The 15,563-nt window shown below is 46.0% G+C and overlaps 1 protein-coding gene across 8 annotated transcripts in view; it reads left to right on the top strand.

Moving 5' to 3' along the window:
• Positions 1 to 1,199: 1,199 nt before the first annotated feature.
• Positions 1,200 to 15,563, top strand: part of NLRC5 (NLR family CARD domain containing 5) — a 51,110-nt gene continuing 36,746 nt past the window's right edge. For 3 of the 8 annotated variants that reach the window (XM_052796439.1, XM_052796440.1, XM_052796438.1), the window contains exons 1-6: positions 1,200 to 1,594; positions 4,843 to 5,007; positions 5,548 to 5,848; positions 8,595 to 8,657; positions 11,913 to 11,978; positions 13,243 to 14,998. In XM_052796439.1, the coding sequence (XP_052652399.1) occupies positions 5,002 to 5,007; positions 5,548 to 5,848; positions 8,595 to 8,657; positions 11,913 to 11,978; positions 13,243 to 14,998 (2,192 nt within the window). In that variant the 5' untranslated portion in view covers positions 1,200 to 1,594; positions 4,843 to 5,001. Of the gene's footprint in view, positions 1,595 to 2,058; positions 2,168 to 4,842; positions 5,008 to 5,547; positions 5,849 to 8,594; positions 8,658 to 11,912; positions 11,979 to 13,242; positions 14,999 to 15,563 lie in introns of all 8 variants that reach the window. The other 5 variants (XM_052796436.1, XM_052796434.1, XM_052796435.1 and 2 more) reach the window with 4 other exon arrangements.

Below are 15,563 nucleotides of genomic sequence, written 5' to 3'. Positions count from 1 at the left end.
CTGAGGGGCATCGCGCCTCGCCGTGAGCCCCTCCACAAAATGGCAGCCCCCGCGCCGCCACCTGCTGGGCGCTGAGAGGAGCCGCCGAGGGCGCACCTCACCGAGCCTGGCGCGGAGCCCAGCGCGGCGGTCTCACGTGTTTTCCCGGCAAAGCCGCTTCGCCGTCGAGCGGTTTCGATTTCGCGGCGGCCGCGGGGGGGCGGCACTGAGCTGCGGCTGTCACCGCTATTGGGAGCGGGCCGGGACGGACAGCCCAGCCGGGTGAGTGCCGCGGACGGGTCGCCCTGGGCGGGGAGGAGGCGTCGTGCTGGGGCAACCCCATGAGGGTCTAGATTTGCGGGGGACGGGGGGTCTGGCTGCGCTCTTTGCTTCCCCACGTTGAAGTCTAAGGTCAGAAACATTGCTGGAGGTGACTTTTGCTCCCAGGTGTTGGGAGCAAACCAATATCGCAGCTTTTACTAGCTGGAGCAATGTATGGGAGGCCATCAAATATGAGATTGGGGATTTTTAGGCACAGAATTGCTAGTTTGGCCATAAAGGGGTTACATTGGTAGTGCTCTGACAGTTTCTGGTCTGGCGGAAACACCTAGTGGGAGGTGTGGTGGGCCAGGTCTGGGCAGGGATGGTGGCAAAACGGGGCAGAGCGCGGCAGTAGGCGCTGCCTGTCGCCTGCGCAGCTGCTCCTAGCCACCCATGATCCTCTCCATCCACCCCCGGTTCTCTCAGAGTTCCCCTCATCCCCTGCGCCGTGCTCGAGGTAACACAACCAGAGGATGCTTTTCTATCTGGAGATGTGGGTGTTGCTGGACCTGGTTGGTTGTTTTTTTTTCTGATAAACAAATTTTGAAATAGTGCAGCACGCCATCCTGCCTTGTCTGGGACTTGGCTGCAGGCTGCATCTGGTTTTCCAACATAGCTTCTCTAGCATCTAAAGAAATATTAATAATATTTTATTGTTTGTTGCACCCTATCTGGCTAGATCTGGAGATCTCTGTGCACACAGTTCTATCTAGAAACCTGGGATTTTTCCTCAAATCGTTCACATCTACTACATTCTCACTTAAACCTTGTCCCCATTCTAAAGGAAAGGCAGGTTGCTTTTTTCTCATAGATATAATGGAAATGGTAAATAAATATTTCCCCATGTGCCAGAATAATCAGATGTATGCATATAAATAAAAATATTCCCATTGCAAGGGCCTTAACCACAACCAAGTCAGATTTTACTCCACAGAGAGTGTTTGCCCGAGTCCCATTTCTTTGGACGCTCCCCAAAAGCTCTACCTAAATTATCATCTAGTTATAGATTTTAGAATAGGATAACACTCTCCTGCTGTTCTGGTTGGGTATTTTTGCTCATCTGACTGTTTTTACCCCAGAGAAGTTGCAGTTGGGGAATTCCTAGATCCTTTTACTTTCATTTTGCTCTGTCTCCTGTTCATCAGGTCCCAAAAGCCACCGAAGGGCTGTGTGCTTGAGGAGAGCAATGGGTTAGGAAGTGAAGAAATCAAGGCAGTGGACGTTGTCCCCTAGCTCCTTTGTTTTGTGACCCCCACTTTGTTTTCAGTGCTGCTGCTCTGTTTCTGGGCTTTTGGTAAGTAGCACATGCTCCTCAGAGCATGCAAGAAGTTGGTAGATTTGCAACAAGGAGCTTCACATTTCGATATTATTTTTTGTGGCTGGGAATGGCATGAATGCCAAGTTGGGGAGGCGAGGGATAGTTTTGCAATGTGTTTTAATGGTGTTTCTGCATTTGAAGGGTGAGGGGAAGGGTCAAGGCTCAAAGGTTTTGTGGCTCTTGGGAGGTTTTTGTGCTTCGTTTCGAGCTCAGAGGCATTTTAGTGTAGGTCGCTGCCCATTGTTTCTGATGGTCTTATTTAGCAGAGCAGTAGTAGTATAGGAGCTGTGCAGTATCGCCTGAGCTTTCATCTAACTTTTCAGTGTTGTTTTGTTCTTGAATGAGTCTTTCGTTAATTCATGAGTCTAGTCTTTGCCTGAACAGCTTTCAGTCTTAATTGGCATTAAAATCTGATATTTTTATTTACTTTTTTGTCATAGTTTAACCCCAGCCAGCAGCTAGGCACCATGTAGCTGCTTGCTCACTCCCCACACTCCCAGTGGGATGGGGAGGTGAATCGGAAAGAAAAAGTAAAACTTGTGGGTTTAGGTAAGAACGATTTAATAAATAAGTAAAATAAAATGTAATACTAACAATAGTATTAATAAAATATAATAATAATAATAAAATATAATAATAATAATGAAAAGGAATAAAATAAAATAATAATAAAACCAGGAAAAGGCAAACGATGCACAATGCAGTTACTCACCACCTGCTGACCGATGCCCAAGCAGTGATCTGCGCCTCCCAGCCAACTACCCACAGTTTATACTGAGCATGATGTTCTATAGTGTAGAATATCCCTTTGGCGAGTTCGGCTCAGCTGTCCTAGCCGTGCTCCCTCCCAGCTTCTTGTACACCTGCTTGCTGGCAGAGCGTGGGGAGCTTAAAAATCCTTAACTTAGGATAAGCACTACTTAGCAATAACTAAAATATCAATGTGTTACCAACATTATTCTCACACTAAATCCAAAATGCACTGTATCAGGTCCTAAGAAGAAAATTAACTCTATCCCAGCCAAAACCAGGACATTATTTAATATGGTCTTATTGAGTAGGTAGTTCTTGGTCATCAGGGGAATAAAGTCAGGGCATTGTTTCTGGTTTTTGGCTGGAGAAATGTAAAATGAAAATCTCTAAAGGTTGACTGATGAGGCTGCTGGGACATGAAGTTTGTGCAGGAAGCCCTGTTATTTTGCAGTTGGTTTAAATTTGAAATGTTTAAATGTTTTTTTTTTAAGCTTTCCAGTTAATTTAAACATTGTTTGCTTTGGTTTTAATGCATGTGTTACTATTGGCATTCTTTATTTGTGTAATTGATAATACAAAATTAATTTAATAATAAAATATTTTGAATAAAAACTTGCAGAGTCCGTTCCAGTAAGGTTCAGAGTTTCAGTTTTTGGCATCATGGAAATAGCCTGTGAGGAAAACTGATCCTGGTTAAGCCCAATTTTCTTAGCATCTCACCAGGAACTTTTTGGTTTTTCTTGTTAGAATAGTGAATGACAGGCATTAGAGAATTTTTACAAAGTAGGGGTTTTACCCACATTTTGATGGATCCCAGAGCTCCTCACTGTTTATGTAACACATCCTGAAAGCTTGATCTGGAATGGGAAACTGGGTAAAGTCTTTCTTGGAGTGATACTGTATTATAAGAAGAAGAATTATATGGTGATGCTGCATAATAACCAACTTTGACGTGGTTTTGACCTGAAGAGTCAGAGATTAGTAAAAGAGCGTACAGCATCACTTTGCTCTTACGGGATGTCTGCTTGGCTTTAGAAGCGCAGGAACAGAAGAGACTGATTAGGACCTTTCCGTCCAGTCCTCTGCTGTAGCACTCAGTCAAGTCACATCCCTTTGCTGCATTCATTTGGCTCAGTCTCAAAACATCCAAGGCTGTTCAGAGAGGCAGTACAGAGAGGGCAGAGAGTGGTGCTGGATTATGGGGAAGGGGTATCCTCTTAAACATGAGCAGGACAAACATCTTGAGCAATTTTGCCTCCAGTGCTCCAACCTGGCGCCTGCTTTTTGGTTTGTCTTCAGCTTCTAGGTGCACGCCATGCCCAGCAGTGATGTGGGGAGGTGATGTTCATTCCACGCAATGTGCCCCAGGGAGTGGCATGGCTCTGCTGTGAGGTCACTCCAGCACGAGCATAACTTTCTGATGAATTAGGAATTGTGTCTGCCCAGATGGGAAGTTCTTGGCTCTTTCCATCAGAGTGCCCTTCTGTCTTCCACTTCTGTTTTGAGTTCTTCCCTTGGCTCTATAGAAATCTCCCACTTTCCTCCTTGGCCAGGTCAAGAAGGTGGGAAAAATAAAAAGCCTGAAGGCCTGTGGCTTACTTTTAGTGTAGATACCTGAATGGTCAGTGTGGAGAGCATGTCTGGGGAGTGAGGGCTGAACGCTAGAGCGCGTGGGCTCTGCAGCACGACTTCCTCCGTCCCTCCATCCTGATGGTGGTAGGGTGGCTGCTGCTGTTGTGTTGGGAAGGTGTTTGCTGAGAAAATGGCAGTTACTGGGGAATGGCACTGTGTGCACCAGCCTCATTAGGGATGAAATTATTCTACCCAACAGGATACTACCACTCAACAGCATTACCGGCTTTTTGCTGAACTGGGTTGGTCACTGTCCTGTCCCCACCCCATGTAAACTCAGGTGTTACAGCAGCTGTGGGAATTTTTCCCACACCACACACAGTGCAGCAGTCTTGGATCTGGAAGGACTGCCCTCTCTAGATGCAAGACAAGAAGACAAGTAGTTGCGGGGGCGAGGAGCACAGAGGCTGCTCCCTGTGTATTCTCTTTCTCAGCCTTTCTGCAAACATGGTGATGGTAGTTGTAGTTGGAGCTGGCTTTCAACATCAGTGTAGGCAGCTGTCTGCTGGAGATAGCATGGTCCTGATGCTGCTGTAGCCTGGGCTGGGGCTCTGCTGTTGGATGTTTGGAGGCATGCAGGATGGTAATCGCTTTCCTCGTCCCTTTCCCTGTGGTAGGAGTGGTTGGACACCAGCCAGCGCCAGCTGCAGTGCAGAGAGTAACTTCTCTTTGCCATCTCTGCTGAGAGGTGGTGGGGCTGGCAGTGGCACTGGTGGCCTTTTCAGGCCCCTGCACCTGAAACTCTTGCAAGAGCTGTGTAGCCTCAGAAGATCAGCTCTTCATAGTTTTTCTGGTGTGACTTTCATATCTACATCCTGCTCTGTTGTTACTATCCCTAGGCACCGCACCGAGTGAGGCAACTGCATATAGGCATGCACCATGCGTTGGGATGTAGCTGTGTGCTGAACCACTGCCACCAGCAGATCAATTCCTTGTCAGGGTATGGAGGAGAAGCCACCTTTGCACTTGACAACTGAAAGGAGGCTGACAACACAACAATGCAGGTAGGAGACGTATGTGTGTGGCCTTGCTGTAGGAAGGAAGTGGCAGTGGAGGGTGACATTGTTACCAAAGCAGAAATGAGTTGTTCATCCCCACAAAACGAGCAGCAAGAACAGCTGCCTTGCCCTTTGTGCAGGGAAATAACTTGCTCTTAGAGTTGTACACCTCCCCAGAGGTTCTGCTGCATGTGGAAAATGCCTGAGATGTTATATTTGGCACATGGCCACTGCAGCAATACAGACGTCAACAGAGCTTCTCCCTGGCTGATGCCAGAGAGACTGACTCCTGTTGTTTGCACCTGTCCCTTGCAGTACCGCTGCATTAGGCACTGTGCAGACAAGCACTGCAGTTCTTGCACTGTATCATGGCTGGGCTGGGATTTGCCACACAACACTGTGAGAGTAAGGCAGATAAGAAATCCTGGGGTAGAAAAGCAGATCAAGTCATCAAGGGCTGTGCTGGCTGCTCAACAGCAGGGCTGTGTGGGTGAACATCTCTCACTCCTATGCCCATTGCTACCCTTTCTGGTTTCATCCCTCTAGCCCCCGTTTCAGAATGATGATCTAGACCTGGAAGCAGCCGTAGCACGTGCCCGCCCCCAGCTATTGGAGTTCCTCAGCCACCATCCCAACTGGCTGCTCACGACTTCCCGGCGCTTCCTCCCGGGAGTGGTCCTGAATGGCCTGGATGGCATCACCGACCACAAAGTAAAAGTGTCAGTGCTCCTTGACCTGCTGGAGAAGGCTGGCCCTGCCACCTGGAAACAGTTTGCACAGTCCCTCTGCATGGAGTGCAACCTCCCTCTGGATCTGGAGATACTGCTCTTAAGTTCTGCGGGAGAAGGTAATGGAGATCGGGCCAGCTTCCTCTGGACTGTCTCCAAACACAGCCAATGCCTTGGCCTCCCATAGCCAACAGACCAGTCTAGGCAGTGAGACCACCAGTGCTCTCACTTTCATGGTCAGTGCCTCGTCAGTGGGAGGTGGCAGTCCTCTCCATGGTGTCCACGCAACTACAAGCCTTTTTAACCAAGCCACTTCGTTTGAAAAATGATCTGGCTTTCCTTCTGGTTCACCCTGTCTGTCTTTCAGCATAATCTCTGGAATAAGATCAGTCCCTCCAAAAATAGTTATTGCCAGCAAATAGCAATAGTTCACATTTTCAGATGTGCTTTTTCACTGCTGCTACACCTTGCTGGTGTTGGTGGGCACTTTCTTTGCTCTCTCAATAAGAATTGGCATGCTTTGAGGATGGAGTGTTCTGTGGACCTTGTGGGAACCTGCATGGTCATATCATATGGATTCCCAAATTGGAAGTGTCCCCCAGGACAAAGTCACTTTGCCCAGAGAGAAAATAGTGTTTTTGAGACACTAATTAAGTCTATTTGAAATGTGGGGAAAAAGGTGTGCTGTGCTGTAGGGATTCCTGACTGCTTTTTGTGAGAGTGGAGAGCATCACAACAGCTGTGAGAGAGAAAACATTGATGCAATAGTAGCTCAGGAGTTTCTTGATGGCAGTGGTTTTCTTAATCAGAAAATTTAGCTTCAGTCCATATTTCTTGATGAGAAAGCTTATTTTGCCAAGTTTTCTCTTCCAGATTTCTTGAAGGAGGGTTTTGAAACTGCTGAAATTTGTTTTATTTTTTTCTTGGAAGCACAACTTTTGGCTTAGAAATGTAAGTTGAGGTAAAAAAAATTAGACATAAAAAGCCAAAACCAGTAAAAATTGTGCACCTGCTCTCAAATAAAGCTGAGATGAAATTTTTTGATAGATTTAATTGAAGAAGAAAAAAATTCTACCTTTTTGTTCTGTGTTTTTTTAATTGCTATTTTTTATTCTCCTGATCCAGAAAGGTGAGAAATACAGAAGTCTCAAAATACTCATACCACAAGAAAACCCCTTCCCCGTATCTCTTATTAGCAGCTGGAGGCAGTGGCTTTAGAGAAAATCATGTGATCCGTAAAGAGTGCAGTCAATACCCTGCGTGTTATGTTGCAGACTATACACACAGTGTGCACGTGCTCTCCTTTATGAAAGCCTGTGGCACCAGCTAAGCTGCACCTCTCCCTTACTGGGTTACTTATCTGGTTATTAATTCTTTTTGGTTAACATCATGCTTCACAGGAAGTCTTACACAGTGAATCCTTTTCAACGGTACTGTCTTTTACATCCTGCTTGCAGTAACTTGTCGTTACTTGGTAACCTTTGGTAACCATGTGCAGCAACAGTTACTTTTGCAGAGATGAAATGGGGGAAAGACCAGGCAAGCAACAGAGAGCAAGGACTGATGGGGACTTTCTCTTGGGACTGAAGCTGAAACAGATTTCAGCCTTTTAATGCTGTGGCATATCATAAAAGAAGATGTCTCTTAAGGTTTCGGAGTTGGCTTATGCTGATTTAACTGTAGTATTGACAGTTTGGCATCACTGATCCTTCTGAAGATGAATTGCTTTTGGTTTTCCTCTCAGGGTGGCTTTCAGTTAACCCTGACCCTCTGCATAGCTGTATGGTTGTAGGGGCTGTCCCAAGGGCAGGAGTTGGTGGTTTGGAGAAGGACGATACAGGGCCACACTTTAGAGTAGTGAAGCAGTCTTAGGTTAGGCAAGATTAACCATTAGATTGCCTTAGCTGAAATGACTCCTAGGGAAAAGAGTTTCTGTCTGCATGGTGAGCGAGACTGGAGAACTGATGTGGGCTAAAACCAACCTGAGGGGCAGCCTAAGCAGTGCTTGGGATGAGTAGTGGAGAAATAGTGGGATTGGGTCTTCCAGCACCAGAACTGTCTTACTTTGCTTTACATGGCACACAGGGCAAGAGTCAGGATACTTGAGCTGTTGAATGGATTTTGCGTGAGGCTGTGGGGCAGCACATTTGCCCATTTGGAGCCTTGTTCTTTGTTGCTTCATGCTGATGCTAGAGCTAGAAATACTAGAATACTGGCCTGCACTCCCAGCTGGGAAACACTGGAAATGACAGTGAGAGGAATTAATGTATGAAGGCTTCCCATCTGATTTTGGAGAGCAATGCTTTCAGGAATGAGTTTATCTGAACAGAAGAGTCCTGGTGGTATGCGGACTTCTGTCTGGCCTGAGCAGGATCTGCCTCTGAAGCTCTGTGGATGTTGTCTGTGGGGCTGGCTGTGCTGAGTGGGGTTTTGTGGCAGCTTGAGCCATGCAGTGAGTCAGAAAAGGCCCTTGACTGGGCTGCTAACTGACTGTCAACAGTTTCACCACAGAAACTCCTCCTTTGCAGGAATGGGGAAGACTAGGGCTTCCCTTTTGGCTGTGGTGTGGTTTTAGATCAGCCAAAGCCGCCCATGCTCTGAGTTTTTATGTATCATAGAGACAAGTTGTTTCATTCCTCCCTTGAAAGCAGAGGTTAACTGTATTTTAGAGCAATCTGAAAGGAAAAGATCAGACAGGGAGCCTGAAACCTGGCTGTGTTGCCTCAGCCCTTATACTGAGTCTTGGTTTGTACCACTGTGTGTGTCCCAAGCTGCTTGCCCTTTGACTTTGGCCAGCAGCACCCCAGATTTCAAGAGCAGGATGCTCGCAGTAACTGTATTTCATTTCCAATCCAACTCCTTTAGGTAACTTAAGCCAGAAGCAAGAAGCACACACAGATGTGAGTGCCCAGTCGTCTGTGCCGAAAGGTAAGGCTGGAACAGACCCTGGGGCGCTATGCACTTGGAGTTTATCTTCTCTGCCCAAGGGCTGGGCAGGGCTACAAATGTCCCACGTATTGGCCACAGTGCTGGCAAGGTGTGGGGAAGCCACTGCAACTTCAGGTTTGATTTTTCTCTTCTTGGTGCTTTCCAGATGAACCTCCCCTGTTTTGTTTTCTCTCCCTGAATTTCAGGAGAGTCTTGTTGGCCCTGACTCTGCTAAGGAACTTGGTCATTTTAGTTTCTTTAGCCAAGGGAATCTCCCTCCCATTCTGCAAAATCCCTGCTTTTTGTGCTTTGCTCATTGCTAGGGGGAGGAAGTTGGTTTGGCTTTTAAAGGAAGAGCAGAAAGACTATTCAGGAGTTGATCCAGCAGAAACCATTGCAGAGTTGTCAGAGCTTAAAAGAACGGATAGTAGTAGTTCTAGGGCTTTCTTCAGGGGTGAATTTGGGACTGAGGCCTTCCTACTCAGTGCAGATCATTACTTGAGGGATTTATTTTCAAGATCCCTCCTCTTCCCCTGGCACTTTGCAGTGGTATCCCTCACCCAAACATCCATCAGAAGCCTTTGGTGCAATATGAAAATACTGAAGGTATGTGCCACCACTGAGTGATGTCCCTGGGTCCTCATGTAGTAGCTGCTGGAATAACTGGAAGCTGCTAAATTCTGAGTTGCCTCCTCAGTCACCAGATGTTCAGTTTCCAGAAAATGAAACACTAGCCCAGCTCTTCCCCATGTGAAGAGTCTCACAGCAGAAAGAGAGAGAAGGGGTGTGATTCTGGCATCTGGCTTGGTGAGAGGATAAGTGGTGGAGGTACTGGCAAAAGGAATCCAGATTATCAGAGAAAGCTGCCGTCAGTTTCCTGTGTCCTCCTGAAATGTGTACTGTGGGAAAACGAAGCAGGAGGAAATGAAGCCTTGTGTTCTGCAGGCTGCAGCATAGAGGAGTCACTGAGCTGGGACCCTGGCAGTGCAGAGAGCAAAATGCAGGCCTTGTGTCCTGTAGAGGTGCTTCATGTTGGTGGCAGGGAGCGGATTGGTGCTGGATTGCCTGTTGGCAAAAAATAGATGATTTGAAGGAAAAGCTGCTCTTCTTTTTTTTCCTGCTGTGTGAATTTGGGGACTGGCTAAGGCTCACACTCACAGCAACAGGATCTTCTTACAGAGCTGGCTCTGGTTCTTGCTGAGGTTTGCCAGTTCCCTCAGTACCTTATAACTTGTGTGTTTGCATCTGCTGTTTGCATTCCCTGCTCCTGGCCAGACGGAGGCAGGCTTTTAGCACTGCGCTCCCTGAGCAGTGAGCACTCCCTGCCTTGCCCGTCTCTGCTGGTGTTACCCATTTTAAATCGTAGCTCCCAACCTACCCTTTGCAGTTCCAGCTGTTCATATATGGTCACAGAGACACTTTTGTCTCTGCTTTTCACTTGGAGACTGCTTCTGAGTCACAGCACTGCAAATACTGTATCTATCTTGTGTGTCATATACAGTTTTCAGATCTTGAAAACAAAAGTGACCCTTCTGTTCTGCAGACAGACTGCTGCTGCTAGCTGCTGTGCTGCCCTAGTGAGTAGGTGGTCAATCTTGCCAGTTGCTGGTAGAATAGAAATTTGAAAATAGTGCTGAAAGTTACTAGGACCAGTTAAGAAAGGAAAGACTCAAGCCTCTCTCAGCTCTGCCCATTCTCTCCATCTGAGAGCACACCATAAACAAACAGGGAATTAATCACTATAAACAGCCCTGGGAATCTGTGGCCTGTGTGTTCCCCAGAAACAGCTGGTCCCTGCCCTGTTCTCCAGAGTAACAGCAGTTCCTGTGTTCAAAGCAAGGCAGATACATTGCCCAGCCTACAAAAAGACTCACCAGTGAGGTGGTTGTGGTCAGTCTTGGAAAATGCAGGGCAGCTTTTCATAGCAGTATATGTAGCTCCTTCACCCAGTGCTCCCTGGCCAGCTGAGCTTGTGGAGGCTGACCTCGTGGAGGCTGAACTGGCAGCTGGCTTCGCTCACAAGGAAACTTTCTGTGGAGTTGAGATATGTCTAGTCATTGATATTTCCTGCTCCTCCTTTCTTTGAGGTCCATCACACAGGCTTATCCTGCTTTGGGTGGCCTTAAATCGTGAGGAGGAGTGGAGAACAATTGAAAGAAATTGGGCTGTGGGATTTGCTACAGTGTGTTGCTGGGATATGTGGTACTGCTATTTGGTTTATCTGTCTCAAATCTGCCAGATTTCTTTCATATGCTCAGAACCACTTCCTCCATGCACTACGTAACTTTGCAGTGCTTGTGGTCAAAGTCTTGATTAGGCTGCCTGTAGCCCTTAATGCTCTCTCTACTTCTGTATGCTCCTCCAAACCCAGAATTGGACATACCTCATTTTTTTTGATTTCCAGCAGCTGCTGTGCTGCCAGTAGGGTCGTTTTCTAGGATGCTTTTTGGTGGGCTGTTATGATAGTTTTTTTGCTAAGGTTCTGGCACTACTTAGCACTGTACTTCTAAGCAAAAGAGGGGATTGAGTAAAAGGATCTGAGCATCGTTTGCTAAACCTAACACATTTCTTGCAAAACATGCCTTTTAAAATTCATGTTGTTTCCTGCAAAGATTTTCAAAGTCAGGCTTCCACCAGCAGCTTGTACCTCCCTGTTTCTGATGTCTCAGCTGCTGTTGGCTGAGAATGGTAAGATTTGGATATTAACAGCTCTGTGAAGCGCAAAGTCATATTCCAATATTAGATAAATGTTGAATCCTTGTAGCTGATCATGTGTCCCAGGGAAGAGGAAGGACTGCTTGACTTCTCTGCAAGAACACTCAAGTGGATAGAACAGGGAAGTAGCAGATCACACTGTGGCAGGCAAGACTGATGTTATCCACTAGGAAAATCTCTATAAATAAACTGAAGTGTTGGAATAAATTGCCTGGAATTTTCATTACTGAAAGTCTTTAAACCAGCCTAGACCTCTTGGTTACTCCTGAGAGCTGTAGCATATTCGAGGTGGGACAAGAGGATGGATTAGCCTCATAAGGACCAGCCCAAGCTCTTTTTCTATAGCTAGATGCACCTCTGCTTCTACTTCAACATTTCCGAAAGCAGTTCTGTAAACTGACCCTGAATTTGCAAATAGTTTTGTCTCTCCAATTTTGCCTCTTCAGCTCCCCAAATGCTTTGCTATAGAGTCTTGCCCAGCTTTAATAAGCTGCCATTCAAAATGCTCTTTTGACATGTTTCTGACTTTTCAATTTTCAGGGTTTGCTCAACGTCGCCATTGTAACAACTCTGTGAGTGATAAGGATGTTAAACAGCAACGACTAGGTATGTAGGTGTTCCAGAAGCAAAGCAGTGGTGTGCTTTCCTCTGAGGTAGGACCTATTTAACTTCTTTGCAGAAACACCCAAGAAATCAACCTCCAACATTGAGGGAAACTTTTGTTTAGTAGCTGCGTAAACCCTTAATGCAACAGGTTCTAAAATATACAGACAACGGGACCTGGCAAATAACCAGAAGCATCCATTTCCATTTCAGAGGTATATTAAATCTACCTGAGGAGAAGGGATGCAGATGGCATAGGCTAAGAACTCCCTTAAAGTGTGATATGCCAGTAAATCATTTGGTTGTAGGTCATCCCTGTATTGTTTGCTTTTTTTTAACCAAATCAGGAGACATACGACAATTTCAAACACACTAAAGGCTCCACGGGTTCTCTAGCACATTGAAAACTCTTATGATTTCAGCTCACTCTAAAGTAGAGAAATAACTGAGTACATGAGTGATGACAAAGTTGAGCCAGAGTAATTCCAGGAAAGACTGGGTAGCCTGAGCAGACCTGCAGGCTGTATAACACCAGCGTCCACATCCTCTCCTTCATCATCTGCCCTTCTTTACCCTTTTCTACCTCTGCTTTTAGCCTTGTAATCTCCACAGTCCAGTGCTGCCCAGTGTCTGGTGGGGGAACACAGGAAGCATGGCAAAGCTGGCAGCTGCAGCTGGGCTGGAGCCAGTTTTCAACTGAAAGCTTGCATGCAGGAAAGTTCTTTAGGAGGTGCTCCCAGGAGGCCAGATCTTGTCTGTTGACAAAACTCAGCAAACTTAACAGCAGTGAGGATAGGGTTTTTCAGAAGGTGCTGAGCGCCCTTAATTATCACCACTGTTCTCTCTTCAACAAAGAGATGGTGATACCATCAGGGATCTCAGATTCTCAAAGCAAAAGCTACGTCTGTTCCCAAGGTGCAGATAGCTGAGCAAGCGTGGCACAAGGCCAGCATGCGTGAACAGGGAATTATATGCATAATATACCAATACCTAATTCTCATCTTAAAGAGATAATAAGATTTAGTTTTTATATAAAGCTGTTTCACCTTTTCCCTGAATTTTCTTCTTCAGCCCCTGTGCAAAAATAGGAAAAACTATGGGTTATTTTCATGTGTTCAAAATTTGTCATCTCTGCCTAGCTCTGTGGAGCAACCTCTGATAGGGGCCGTTGTTTCTCTGTGTATAAGTGGTAGTATTTTGGATCTGTCACGGCTCAGAACTAACTTTTCACCCTCATACTCACTCACTCTGTTGTCTTCTCTCTCAGATTCACCTGAAAAGTACCGGCATCTCCTCATCGATTCTATCCGCCAGAGATATGGAAGCAGGAGAGCAGCAGGAGCAGCAGCACAGGAACAAACACAGCCACTGGCCTTCAACCAAGCCTTTGTCAACCTTGTCATTCAGCAGAGCAAAGCCTCCCGCTTAAAAGAGAGAACAGATAAACCCCGAGAGGGTGTGGCAGGTGCTCCCAAACCAGAAGAATGTGCAGATACAGCCATGAAAGTGTCAGATCTGTTTCGTAGTGTAGTCCCATCGGGCACTACAAAGGTGATCTTTTTGTTTGGTAAACCAGGTACAGGCAAGACCATGCTAATGCACTGGATTTGTCAGAAGTGGGCAGAAGGTGCCCTACCTCAGTTTCTCTTCACTTTCCTGTTTGAGTTTCGGCAGCTGAATTTATTAAAAAGAAAATTGACTCTGAAGGAGCTTTTGTTTGACCTTTTCCTTCAGCCAGAAGACAGTCCTGATGCAGTGTTCCAGTACCTCCTGGAAAATGCCTCGCATACACTGATCATCTTTGATGGGCTGGATGAGTTTGCAGCTAACATGGACATGTCATCCTCTTCTAAGGGAGGCCCAACCCTTACCTCCCCTATGTCCATTTCTGAGCTCTTTGCAGACCTTTGTCATGGGAATCTTCTGCCTGGTTGCACAGTGTTGGTCACCAGCCGACCTAAGAGACTACCTGACTTCTTACTAAACACAGTAGATCTGCTAGCAGAAATTTGGGGATTTGACCATGAGAAGGTTGAGGAATACGTCAGCCGCTATTTTCATCAGTATTCATTCAAAGAACAAGCCATTGCTCACCTGAAGAACAACACCAAGCTCCTCAGCATGTGCCTCATCCCAGCTCTGTGTTATGTTGTGTGCATCTGTTTGGAGTATTTGCTCCTTAAACATCAGATGAGTGTGGAGCTTCCTCAGACTATGACACAGTTTTATATCAAAATGCTTCTCATCTTCATAAACAAGCAGCAGGGAGAGCATGCGGGTGGCGAAGAGGCTCAGCTGAACTGTAACAGGAAGGCCATTTTGGGTCTGTGTGATCTTGCACTGAAAGGTCTGGAAGATAAAAAGCTTATATTTTATGTTGGTGATATTCCAGAGCATGTGAAGGAATTTGCTTCCTTACATGGATTGCTGACTGTCTTTGAGGTGAAGACGAATGGTACTTGCCCAGAGGCTGGCTATGCCTTTGTGCACTTGAGCTTGCAGGAGTTTTTTGCAGCACTGTGTCTCATGGTAAGTAAGAGGGTGGACAAGAACTACCTGAAGAAGAAGTTCTCTTTGAAGTCAAAGTGGACTTTAAAGAATGAGGCAAAGACCGAGTTCATGGAGAGTTTTCACATCTTTCTGTCAGGCTTGTCATCAAAAGAATGTAGGACATTTCTCATGCTGCTAGCTGAACAAGATGAAGCTTGGGTGCAGGATAAGCAGGACACAATCCTGCAGTCTCTCAAGAAACTGGCAGCCACTCATCTGACAGGGCCTAAGGTGATTGAGCTCTGCCATTGCACGTTTGAAACGCAAGACCTCAAAGTAGCCCAGCACATTGGGAGCCTGCTGAATTTCAAGTATGAGTTTAAAAACTTCAGACTGACACCTCTGGACATGTCGGCTTTGGTTTTTGTCATGAACTCGGGCCAGCATTTGACTTACTTGGATTTTGCAGGATGTCTCATGGACATTGACTGTTTGGAGGTTCTGGCCGGCTGTGAAAATGTAGAGCATTTGAGGTAAACACACTGAGTGCTGTGAGCTGGTAGGTGGAGAGAAGGGCTAAGGGGTTGGAGGGGCAAGCCTAGTATTTGTTTTAGAAGGGAGAGAAAGAAGATGTGAGAAATTCTGATCTGAACAGCATAACTTTGATACTGAAGAAATTTAGGAAATAATAAATTTATGAGTGATTGAAGGATATTAAGGTGATAAATCCATTCTGGCTGTATTTTTTTGTATGTTTTGATTAAAACAATCAAACAACAGACTAGTTAGTGTAGTGTATAAGAGAGAAAATGATAGGCATTTCTTGACAATACAAAGGCAGGGTGAATCCTGCAAGAAAATGGAAAAGTTGTGATCTAAGTGAAATCACCATAAACCAGATGAACAGGAGGTGACAACTGCACTCTCAGGTGCTCTCTATCAGTGCTTTGCTGTAATGCTGGAAGCACTTTTCAGGGAGGATCTCTTGGGATACTGTTGTGGAATGGGTCTCATTCTGTATTTGACTTAGGGGAACATGTGTAGAGTTTACTAATGTGGAGAAGATGGGGAGCAGCCAGGGTGAGAATTACCTTGACC

This window comes from Harpia harpyja, chromosome 9, assembly GCF_026419915.1.
Source record: "Harpia harpyja isolate bHarHar1 chromosome 9, bHarHar1 primary haplotype, whole genome shotgun sequence".
NCBI lineage: Eukaryota > Metazoa > Chordata > Aves > Accipitriformes > Accipitridae > Harpia > Harpia harpyja.
This window is presented reverse-complemented; position numbering and strand designations above follow the sequence as displayed.